The sequence below is a fragment of the Pan paniscus genome, chromosome 23 (assembly GCF_029289425.2).
Source record: "Pan paniscus chromosome 23, NHGRI_mPanPan1-v2.0_pri, whole genome shotgun sequence".
NCBI lineage: Eukaryota > Metazoa > Chordata > Mammalia > Primates > Hominidae > Pan > Pan paniscus.
In genome coordinates, this window is record NC_085927.1 from 47,137,848 (window position 1) to 47,149,888 (window position 12,041).

At 53.6% G+C, this 12,041-nt stretch overlaps 1 protein-coding gene across 1 annotated transcript in view; it reads left to right on the top strand.

Moving 5' to 3' along the window:
- Window positions 1-2,001: 2,001 nt before the first annotated feature.
- CYTH4 (cytohesin 4) overlaps window positions 2,002-12,041 on the top strand; it is a 32,990-nt gene continuing 22,950 nt past the window's right edge. Inside the window, exon 1 of the mRNA XM_008975032.5 lies at window positions 2,002-2,160. Coding sequence (XP_008973280.1) covers window positions 2,142-2,160 — 19 coding nt within the window. The 5' untranslated portion in view covers window positions 2,002-2,141. The remainder of the gene's footprint in view (window positions 2,161-12,041) is intronic.

Below are 12,041 nucleotides of genomic sequence, written 5' to 3' on the forward strand. Positions count from 1 at the left end.
CCACCATGCCCAGCTAATTTTTGTATTTTTAGTATAGACGGGGTTTCACCACGTTGGCCAGGATGGTCTTGATCTCCTGACCTTGTGATCCACCCGCCTCGGCCTCCCAAAGTGCTGAGATTACAGGCATGAGCCACTATGCCCAGCCCACATTTCTAGTTTTAAAATGGCCAAGGGCATGGTTTGTGGTGCCTCAGGCCCAAAGCAGTTGAGAAAAATCTAGTTTACCATGGAAATAATTGTAACAAGTTTTCCAGAAAAGAACCATGAGTTATACAAGAACCCAGGTGGAGGCAGGGCAGGGGAGAAGCAGTGGGGTTCAAAAATCCTGAGCACACTAGACGGGGACTTAGTAGGCCTGGCTTCTGGGCCTGAATTGGCACTCACTCAAGTTCCAACTTGGTCAAGTGTTTCCCAGAAATAAGCCTCAGTTTTCTCTCCGAGGAAATGACAGCATTGGATTTCTTCTGTACCAGCAAGCTTTGGCTGCGTAACAAAGCATCCCAGAAGTTGGTGGCTTAAACCACAAAAATGTATTATTTCCCACAGCGCTATGGGTCAGCAGTTTGGGTGGGACTCCGCTTGATGGTTCTTCTTCTGGTGTCCCCTGGCCTCACTGATGAGGCAGCAACCAGGGGACAGCCAAGACAGCCCAGCCTATCTCCTTGTGGTCCTCCGTCTTCCAACAGGCTAGCCCAGGCTTGTTCTCATGGTAGCCAGGCAGGGGGCTGAGAGCAAGAGCAGGAGCTGCAAGGCCTTTTAAAGCTCAGCCTCGAACATCACGGCACATCATTTCTGCCACGTGCTATTGGTCAAAGAGATGCCCAAGGCCAGCTCAGCTTCCAAGGAAGGAGAAATGGACTTCGCCCCTTGACAGCAGAAGCGGCGGCATAGTGAAAAGGAGGTGAACTTGTAGCTAGCTTTCACATCTGCCGTGATCTCCTCCGTGTTCCCTTCATTCATTCATTCATTCATTTGTTCATTCATTCCACACTTGCACACCCTCTATGTCCCCAGCATTTTACCACACACCAGAACACAAAAGGTAACCTTGCCCTCATGGGGCCTGGAGAGTAATGGGGAAACAGATGAATAACTCTGCATGTGTCCTGAAGTTATAGGGAATTCACATTTAATTTATACCTGTTTCTTTACAGCAAAGCTTTTTGCAGAAAGGATTTGAACCAACCTGCCAGAAAAGGCACAAGGAATAACATGATACATTTTAACCAAAGAAGATAATTAAAATCAAAGGAGAAAGTGTTTATTGAGCACCTACTATGTCCCAAGCATCTCCGACACATCCTCTCACTCCATGGTTTCCATATCCCCAAGTTAGTGTTATTCCCCTTTCAGAGATAAGCAAAGCGAGGCTGACTAGCCCTAGCTGAGAGTCAAACAGCTGAGTCAGGCCCCAAAGTTCACACGACATCATAGAATAGCTGTCAATGAGCTTTGGATTTGACGATGAGTTTCCCAGCAGCCTGGGGGAGAAGGAAAGTGGAACATATTACCCGATTGTTCACTAGACAAGAAAAAGCCAGATATTTCTTTGAAGGGAAGCAAAGCCCTTCCTAGCACTGAATTCATTTGTCTCTTCTCAAGTGGGAGTTGGAAGAGAGCTTGTGGGGTGGAACACAGGGGGCCCTGCTAGGACTGTCCAAGTTGGGTGCTCCTATGGCATATATGTGAGGAGGCTGCCAGGTGAATGCCCATGGTCCCCTGGAAAATGTTCGTCCTCAGTGAACATCGCCCTCGGTGTCTGTGCATGTGTACGTGTGTATGTGCATATGTGTCTGTGTGTTTCTTTCTGTCTCACTGTCTTTCTCCTTTTTATCTGGCCCTCCCCTCACTTCACCCGTTTGTTTGTTTGTTTGTTTGTTTCCACCTCTGTCCCTCCCTGGCAAAGGTCCCTGCTGCTCAACTCTCTGCCAGTTTTTAGGAAGTGCTGTTTTGTCAAAAGCCTGCACACGAGACCCCCGTGGGCCAGGACTGACTTCCTCCCCACACAGGGCTGGGCGGGGCAAGCAGGAAGGAGCCTGTTACAGTCAAGGTGACGCATCCTTGCCGGGCCAGCCCGAGCAGCAGCTGGGTCGGCAAGCGACAGGAGCACGGGTCAAGTTTTCCCCAGAGGCGTCGGAATGGACCTGTGCCACCCAGGTAAGCAACTGCCGTCAACCTCTCCGGGCCTCAGGGTGCTCTCTTTTAGAATGGGACAGCAGCCCCTGCCTCACAGGGTCCTAGATAAAGGAATACAGCGCAGGTGGGAAATGCAGCTGCAAGAAGCAAACATTTGTGGGCTCAGCCTGTGTGTCCAGTTGTGTTCTAGGGGCTGGACACACAGCAGTAGCAAAGCAGACGCTGTTTCCCCCTTCATGGGCTTGTGCTCTAGATGAGGAGACCGGCAGTGACTGTAATGTGATTCCATATGTCAGTTGATGGCAGGTAGGATGAAGAACAGTAAAGCAGGGTAAGGAAGACAGGAATGCATGGTGGAAAAGGCCCCAAGAGGAGATGCTGTCTGATGAGGGACCTGAGGAAGATGTCAGCTAAGGGGCTTTCTAAGGAACAAACATTCCAGCCAGAAGGAACAGCCAGTCCAAAGGCTCAGAGGTGGACTCAGAAAAGTGACTTGCGATTAAGATGATGATGGGATGTTGGTGATGGCGATGCTTGTCTGGGTGATACAAGGGCCTTGAGGTCCCTTTTTGGCCCCCGGGGGTTGGGGTGGTCTTTGGGGAGGCTGAGGACGCTGCCTAGAGCCAGGGGAGGGCCAGGAGTGAGCAACAGAGGCTCTTGTTGAAACCCTCCCCAGCTACTAAGACAATATGTCTGGGGAGAAAGAGGAGAAAGGAGGCTGCAAAGATGGTGAGGAAAAGAACATCAGGGTCGTGTTTTGGGAGGCAAATTGAAGGCCCGGAAGAGGGGCCAAGTTTCTGCACCCCGGATGTCAGCATGCTCCAGAGCTGCAACAGTTCTGGTGAACACGGCTGCTGGAATTCCAGAACCTAAGGGCTGGTGGGAGCTGTCTGCTCCCCAGGTCCAGATGACCTCAGCCTTGTCCAGGAGCACCCTTGCTTCAAACGCACCTAATGTGGAGCAGCCTGGCCCCGCCCACTGGGCATCCCCCTTCCTCCCCACCCCCAGATGGAAGCCTCCGGCCCCAGGGAACCCCAGAGAACCACTGATCCATTTCAACAGCCCCCCCAGTGGCAGAAGGGAGAAAAGAGGCCAAGGGAGGAAAACAGCCTCTCTAAGGCAGGAGCAGGACCAAATCCTGTTCCCTGAATCCCTGTCCAGGGCTCACTCTGACCCCTGCCTCTCCCATGGGCTTTGGGGGCTCCGAAAATCACAGCTCAGTGAGCACAGCTTGGGGGCACCTGGTCGGCACAGGGAGACCCAGTGAGGGGCAGCACCTGGCTCAGGCCTCTCAGCAGACATGAGGGTGGGATGAGGCGGGGAGGGCACCCACCGAGATGCAACCCCCCTGCCTGTGTGTCCAGCAGGGCGCTTTGTCCTTTCGGGTCCTAACATACTGAGGTTACAGGGATGGCTGTCTCCATATTGCAGATAAGGAAACTGAGGCTCCCAGAGGTGAACTAGAGACGGGGACTGACTTGCTTGAGGTCACACGGCCAGTCAGCGGCAGAGCAGGGACGAGAACCTGCGGGAGAGAGCCCCAGGTTGGCCGGGGCTGTGGAGAGGGCAGGGGAGGGGAGTCTCTGCTTTGCTTCAGCCGGTGCTAGGGAGGAAATGCATTAAACGGGGTCAGTGGGTTCTCCATCGAGTGGTTGGTCTTTTCATTCATTCACTCTACAAACGACCTTCCAGTGTGCTATGCAGTGCTGGGGACAGCAGTGACCCAGCCGTGGGCCTAACCCTGGGGGACAGGTGTTGGTCTGGAATGTTGGGGGTGGGGTGGAGAGGCAGGAGCCACATCCTGCAGGACCCTGACCCAGCTGTGCAAATGGACACAGACCTACAGATGGGAGGAAGCGACTTTTCCCACTGGGGCAGAGGAGATCTGCGAAGACCTCCTTGAGGAGGAGGCCGGAGGGAGGGAGGAAAGGTCATTTCCCTGTTGCCCAGACTGGGTCTTAAATGGGGCTTCTTCATGGCACGGTGACTTCCCCTCTCTGAGTTCTGATTTGTCATCTCTACGTGGGTGCCATCATCCTGGCCTGGCCTGGGGAAGCGGGGATTGGGAGTTAGCCGGACCTCGCTCAGGTTCCAGCTCTGCACCACCCTGCCAGTGGTCATGGTCTCTTCCTTCTATGGGCCTCAGTTTTCTCACCTTTATTATGGACAGGCTGGTGACTCAGGAGCCCCCAGGGCTGCCTCCCCTCCTCTCCTGAGGTGGGCCTGTGTCGGGAAGCAGGTAAGGCGCCCTCCCCCAGGGCCTGCCGGGAAGGTGAGAGGGCCAGACAGCAAAGCCCCAGTGTGGCCAAAGACAAGCACTGTGCTGGTGCAGAGAAGACAGGCAGCGCAGTTAAAAATAGAGCCAGCTCGGCTGGGCGGCGGGGGGGGGGGGGGGGGGGGGGGGGGGGGGGGCGGCGGGGGAGGAAGCCGCACTCCGCAGAGCCTGTGGGGCTTGTGGGGCTGAGGCGGGGAGCAGCTCCACCCACACCCCCTCTGCCCCAGGGTCCCTCCTAGTGAGACTTTGAGGGGCCTCTTTATTTAGGGCCCTGAGATGGCATCCTCCTCCTGCCCTGGAAAGGGGAAGTGAGGCCAGCTGTCCTGGAAGCAGGGCTGCAAGCTCAAAGATTTCTAAAAATACGATGGGAAAGAGGAAGGACAAAGAGGAAGTGGGGAGGAGCCGGGGAGATGGGCACATTCACCAGCCTGGGCCCAAGGGCAGCACCAGCCTGTGGGCTTGGGGTGGGGGTTCATGTCACACCTTGTGAGGTTGTGAGAAGCACAGAGATAAGTGAGAAGGAAACGGGGTGTGTGGTGGTGGTGGTGGTGGTGGTAATTTTATTATTTGTGTGTATTATTAGTAGTATTTAAAAATTCATCTCCCAGCCAGGCATGGTGGCTCACATCTATAATCCCAGCACTTTGGGAGGCCAAGGCGGGTGGATCACCAGAGGTCAGGAGATCGAGACCAAACTGGCCAACATGGTGAAACCCCCGTCTCTACTAAAAATACAAAAAAAAATTAGCCGGGCCTGGTGGTGGGAGCCTGTAATCCCAGCTACTTGGGAGGCTGAGGCAGGAGAATCACTTGAACCTGGGAGGTGGAGGTTGCAGTGAGCCGAGATCAGGCCACTGCACTCCAGCCTGGGTAACAGACAGAGACATCGTCTCAAACAAACAAACAAACAAACAAAAAACAAAAAAACATATCCCATGAGCCTACACCAGTGCCTGAAACTCTGAAATGGGGAGGAATCTCCTCTTTTTAACAAATAGAGGAAGGGTCAGTAGGCTCCCTGTGCACCATGTAAGACACAGCAAGCCCAGGGCCATCATCACCCTCATGTAGGTTCAGATGCTTTGACCAGTTGCCACCTATTGGGGACAGGACCCCCGTCAGAAGGGGACAGGGGACTGAGGATTCACGAACACACTTGTCAACCACAAGGGAGTATGAAAGGAGCTATATGCAGTAAAAATACAAGCAACCTGCTCGCTATTTCCATGCAATCCCACTCCCCTGGGAACCGTGCCTCAGTTTCCCCAGCTCTACAAAGTTGGCTTTGCAGGGGTTGGGTGGGGGCAACTGCAGGCATCATTCTGCATCTTGCCTTTATTCTGAAACATGTAACCCTGTCAGAAACCCAGATTTAGCGTCCGACAGGTGTTTGATGATTCGTATGGAGAGATCAGCCTTCGGAAGATCAACATCAGGGCTGTAACCCTCCGAGCCCCAGATGGACCCAGATGTGAATCCCAGCTCTGCCACCCTCCAGCTGTGTCACCTTTGGCAGGACACTTCACGTCTCTGAGTCTCAGGGGCCTCACCTGTAGGATGAGCTTAGAAGTACCTTTCCTTTCGGAGTGGTTGTGGGATTCAATGAGAGTGGATGGGAAGAGCCTGGATCACACAGGGCCTGGCGCACCATAGGTGCTCAGCCACCATGCCTTCCTTAACCAACGGCGTGGCTTGGTTATTGAGCCATGCAGATCCCAGAAACGCTGTGGGGAATGGGAAGGGGTGGGGGCAGGGATGGCTCCTAGATGGAACCCAGGAGGACCCCTGAAAGGGGATCTGAAGTAGGAGATAAGGAGGGGCTGCTGGCAGAGAGGAGAAGGAAGGGCGTTCTGGGTGCAAGGAATGGTGGTGCAAAGGCTTTCGGAAGGCTAGAGCTCAGGGGAGTGAATGAAGGGCAGCCAGGGAGGCAGAGCACGGAGCTGGGACAGGGGAGGGGCACAGTGTGAGAGGAGCGTGGAGGGGATACACCAGCAGGACTGGTGAGGTTTGGGGTCTTTGTCCCCAGGACAATGGGATGCCGTGGGAAACTGGACCAGAATGGGTAGAAGAGGCAGGGAGGCATCCGAAAGCCCTGAAGTCCCCCCAAGCAAAGTGATAGCGGCTGGGATGACAGTGGAGCCATGGAAGGGGAAAGAAATAGACAGGACTTGGTGATGGAGGAGACCCAAGGGATGACAGTCAGGTGGGAGTCAGAGTGCCTCCTGGGGAAATGTGGACCATTTCCAGAGCTCAGGAATTCAGGAAGAGGACGGGGAGGAGGGGGCATTCTAGAAGTTCAATTTTGGGCACAATGACAAGAGCGGTGGTGACCAATACATAGGGGATGGTTGGATCTGAAGCTCAGAGGAGGGGCTGGAACAGAGGATGTGTGAATGATTCCCTGGACCCTGAAGGCAGGTGGGAGCCAGGAGCTGATGAAGCCCCGTGGGGACCAGGAAGGTCGGCCTAGGAGGAGCTTCAGGAGCCCCATCACTCAATTCTGGCCATCCACACCTTGGAGCATCCGTAGGAATGCTGGAGCCCACCCTGGCTTCTCTCAGACAAGCAGCCAGTCTGGAATCCACTCAGCCTCCTCCAGCAGGTGCGCCCTGGGCAGAAACACAACCCCAAGCCAACAGGAAAACTGTATAAAGCCAACAAACAAAACAAAACAGAATCGGATTGTTCACCTCCAAGGCAACCCAAGGTGATTGGTTTTTTCCCATGGATGAGACCAACGGCCTCCCCGCCAGCTCCTGCTGGAAGAGTTCCGGAGCCAGCTTCCAGCACTGCCTCCCCGGCTGTCCCTGCTCTGCATCTCCACACAGGTGGCCCCTTACACCTTCCATCCCTGCATGTCCCAAGCAGTTTGGGAATCCACCTCTCCTGGGGCAGAGGCGTGGGGGTCAGCAAACAAGGGTGCAGCTCCCAGCACTGCCACTTCCTGTGCATGAGACCTGGGACGAGTCACTTCGCCTTCCTAAGCCTCAGTGTCTCAAACTGGAAAATACCTACTTCAAAGAGGGTTAAATGACAGCACTTATACAGAGACTGGCATGGAGTAGGTGTTTGTGCGCTTAACGGGTCACAAGACTCTTGCTTTGTCCCCTGGTATAAGTGTCCCCGCCAACTCCCTCCTGGAAACAGTACCTCTAGACCTGCAGAGACAGAAAGAAACTCCAGAGTGGGCCGGGCACAGTGGCTCACACCTGTAATCCCAGCACTTTGGGAGGCCAAGGCAGGTGGATCACCTGAGGTCAGGAGTTCGAGACCAGCCTGGCCAACATAGTGAAACCCCCGTCTCTATTAAAAATACAAAAATTGGCCCAGTGCGGTGGTTCACGCCTGTAATCTCAGCACTTTGGGAGGCCAAAGTGGGCAGATTGTGAGGTCAAGAGATCAAGACCATCCTGGCCAACATGGTGAAACCCATCTCTACTAAAAATACAGAGACTGGCTGGGCATGGTGGCTCATGTCTGTGGTCCCAGCTGCTCAAGAGGCTGAGACAGGAGAGTCCCTTGAGCCCGGGAGGCAGAGGTTGCAGTGAGCAAAGGTCGTGCCACTGCACTCCAGCCTGGTGACAGAGTGAGACTCTGTCTCAAAAAAATAAATACATAAATAAAAAATTAGCCGGGCATGGTGGTGCATGCCTGTGATCCCAGCTACTGGGGAGGCTGAGGCAGGAGAATCGCTTGAACCTGGGAGGCAGAGGTTGCAGTGAGCCAAGATCATGTCACTGCACTCCAACCTGGGTGACAGAGCAAGACTGTCTCAAAAAAAAAAAAGGAAACTCCAGAGTGGGTCACTAGGAGAATGGCAGGTGGGGCCACTCCCACTCCTACCCCTTAGTTCCTAGACCCTTGTGGTCCACCTGCTGGAGACAGAGCACCACACAGTGGTGGTAGATTTAGGGCATATGGTGCCTCCTGGAGGATGGCACCCCATCCAAGTGGCTATCACCTCCAGGCTGACACCTCAGCTGTACCTTCTCAAGACCGCCCCAAGGCTCCACTCCATCCGGCCAGCACCTTCCGATGAAATGCTAGAGAGGATCGGTGGATCTCATGGCCACGTGCTCACTTCAGACCACCTTTGCTGTAGAGAGCATCCCTTGGTCTTCTGTGATGTTATGCAGTGTGCTGTGTTGGTGGGTCAAACACCCTAAGCCTCTGGATAGTGGTGCTGGCTGAGGCTCTGTGGGCAAGAAAGGCAAACACATTTCCAACACGTATTGACTCCAGACAAGATGGATTGTTGACTTTTGCAGAATAAAAGGGGTTTCATGGAATCAGTTTGCCCCCTGGTCTTCTGGAGAAACGATGGGCTCAGCATGCGTCCCTGTTGCTGGCAGAGTGGACATTCCGCTCCCACGGGGTCATCCACCTGCCTCTTCTGACATCTGTGTTTCTGATCTTCCCATCTTCCTTCTTTCTTGCCTCTGACCAAGAAGTCAAGCCATTCACCACTGCCCATGATGCATGGATATTCTGACTTCAAGAAGTCACTTCTCTTTCCACAGGAAGTGGATGGCCAGGTGCCCTGCCCGAAGCCCTGCCCCCTGGGAGGACTTGCCCTCATCACCGTCTTTCCAGGACACCTTTGAGCAGGACTGTAGTTCAGTAGCCACCTGGTTTTCACTTGCGCCCAAACTCTGAGCCAACTCATTCTGCAACCAGCCTTGGGCATTTTCCTCTGTTGTTAGAAAGTCATAAGGGACCCACCCATGTGGTCACGGTGTAAGCAGAGGGATAGACCCTGGTCCACCAGCAGCGGGTGACATGAGGATCTGGGCCACCTATCCCTGGAGCCTACTGGAGCCCTCTGGCTCTGCTCACACCTGCTCCTGGGCGTACCACTCACAAAGGGTTACTATTGGGCTCGCTTGACCTTCTGACTTAGTGGGACAGAGGGAGCCATCTGGGCTACTTAGTTACATGATGTTCCGCGGGCTGGCACTCTATCTCTACCAGGACCCGGTGCCATTCCAGGAACTGTTTCCTGCATAGTATATAATTCTCTGCTAGAAGGAAGCAGCTGGAAGAAGCGGGCCATCCTCCCGACTGGGGAAGTGCTTGGGTATGTGACGAGGGCCATTGCTCCTGCATCCGTTAGGTCTCAAGAGTGGCACCCACACCTGCCATTCCCCTCAGGATATAGTTTTTTATTTAGTCTCTTCGCTGTGGGGATGATGGGTCAGCTTCATAAATTTCCAAATAGCTATTCCCACTACAATGATCCTGACTCCGTGGGCCAAGGTACCAATATGGGCTCAAGTACCAGCGATGTCCTTTCCAATTCTACATCTGTAGGCCAGGAAAGTGGCCATGAATCAAGCAGACCCCTAGTGAGCTGGACCTGGAAGGACTTCATTTACCACCTGGTCTCTATGTACCCCCACTCAAATGTGGCCTTGAAGACACTTCAGTCTCGAGCGCTGATGTCAACTTGGATCCTGTGTCCAACAATCCTCAGAATGTTTGGATATTCCTCTTTCCCCAGTGTACAGTTGCTGGACTGAATGGCCACAGGTGTTTTAATGTGGAACCAGGGAGTCATTGCCATATATACTTGCCACAATGTTGCAGGACTCTTCCCTTGGAACCCAGCCTCTCCTTCAGTCCCGAGGTTCTGGATCTGAAAACTGGGGCAGGTCCTGAAACCAGGCAAGGGGTCTTGGGTTTTTTTGTTTGTTTTGTTTTGTTTTGGAGACAGAGTCTCACTCTGTTGCCCAGGCTGGAGTGCAGTGGCACGATCTGGGCTCCCTGCAAGCTCCACCTCCCAGGTTCACGCCATTCTCCTGCCTCAGCCTCCTCCGGTGTACCTGGGACTACAGGTGCCCACCACCATGCCCGGCTAATTTTTTGTATTTTTAGTAGAGATGGGGTTTCACTGTGTTTTCCAGGATGGTCTCGGTCTCCTGACCTCATGACCCGCCCGCCTCGGCCTCCCAAAGTGCTGGGATTAGAGGCGTGAGCCACCGCGCCTGACCGGGACTTGGCTTTTTATTGCAGTGGCTGCCCTTGGTCAGGGGAACTCCTGGGTGTGGCACCTCCCTTTGGCTGAGGCTAGTGTCTGGGGAGGGATTCAGCTGTGAGCCATCAGCAGGCTTTCCTCCCAGCAGCTGGGGGGATGGTGCCTTGGTCCTGAAGAGAAGAGCCAGATGCACACAGCACCCATTGCACACATGTGGGACTCAGCATATGTTGGATTCTTGCTGGGTGTTTGACAAAGTGTAGCTCTTTCCTTCCTGACAGCTGCCCTGTGAGGCAAGGGTTATGGTTCACATTTCATAGATGAGGATGCTGTATTAGGTATATCTCAGATTTAGCTGCTTAAAGAGACTCAGAATAACAGCAACTGAAACATTCTCAAAACTGATGTATTTCTCATTGAAAAGTCCAAATGGATAGGTGGGCCAGGTGAATGTGATGAGTCTTCTCCACACCGCTGCCTGGGGACCTGGGCTCCATCTAGCCTGGTGCCCTGCCATCTCCGCATGGGGCTTCAATCTCAACATCCACAATGCCTGCTTAATCATGAGAAGGAGAAGCAGGGAAAGGGGGCGCTCAACATTCCCTCTGTGTTCTTTTGGGGGAAATGATGTCTATCCTTGTAAAACCTTCAAGAAATGCGGCCAGGCACTTCCCGACGCTGGAACTTGAAGGTCAGCGAGGATTTGGGCAGGCAGACAGGAGAAGGCATCCCAGAGTACAGGAGCAGCCTGGGCAAACATGGGGAAGTGGGACTGAGTCCTGGATGGCTCTGGAGCAGGGAGGAGCTGGCAGGCTGGACTGGCAGGCTCTTTTTGGGAATGGCAGGGAATAAGTCTGGCTGCCAAGGCTGGAGAGGTTGTGGAGGCCCCAGGCCCAGGATGAAGACTTTCTCTCTGAGTAATAGGGAGGCCATATTACTCAGAGAAGGAGAGTGTTGTGGATGACACAGAAGCCACCATGAAGCATGAAGATAGGACAGCTGACCTAGTTGTGGGCATCATCACAGCACCTTGCATAGAATGCCAGCACACACAAATCTTATTTCATTTAATTCATTTCCAAGTGGAGATGAAAGAGCACAGGCTTTGGAGTCAGCCCAATTCAAGGTCCCATCCTGGCTCAGTGACCTTTTCCCTGTGGGTTGAGTCACCGCACCTCTCTGAGCCCCAGTATCCAGGGGCAGGGACTATAAAATATCCCCCAAATCCAGCCTCCCCATTTTACATAGTAAGGACATCAGGACCACCCTGCTACAGGCTCATTTCCCAGCCTCCCTTGCAGCTAGGTGTGGCCACGTGACTACATTCTGGCCAATGGGATGTGAGGAAAATGGTATACCACTTCTTGGTTGTTCAAATAAATAAGTGAATAAATAATGAGCCCATGAGCCAGCGGAGGAGGAGATTCAAGTTCTGGGGAAGGAATGCGTGCCTTCAGCGAGTGTTTAACTGAGTGCTTATGACATGTCAGACTCTTTCTAGGTGCTGGGGACACAGTAGTGAGCAAAAGAGTAGAACAACTGAACTCTCACGGAGCCGAGAGTCTAGCGGGAGGGACAGAAAAGATGCAAGGAAACAAGATCCTTTTGGGGGTGTCTATCCAGGGGGGTGGGAGAAACAGGAAGCAGGGCAGG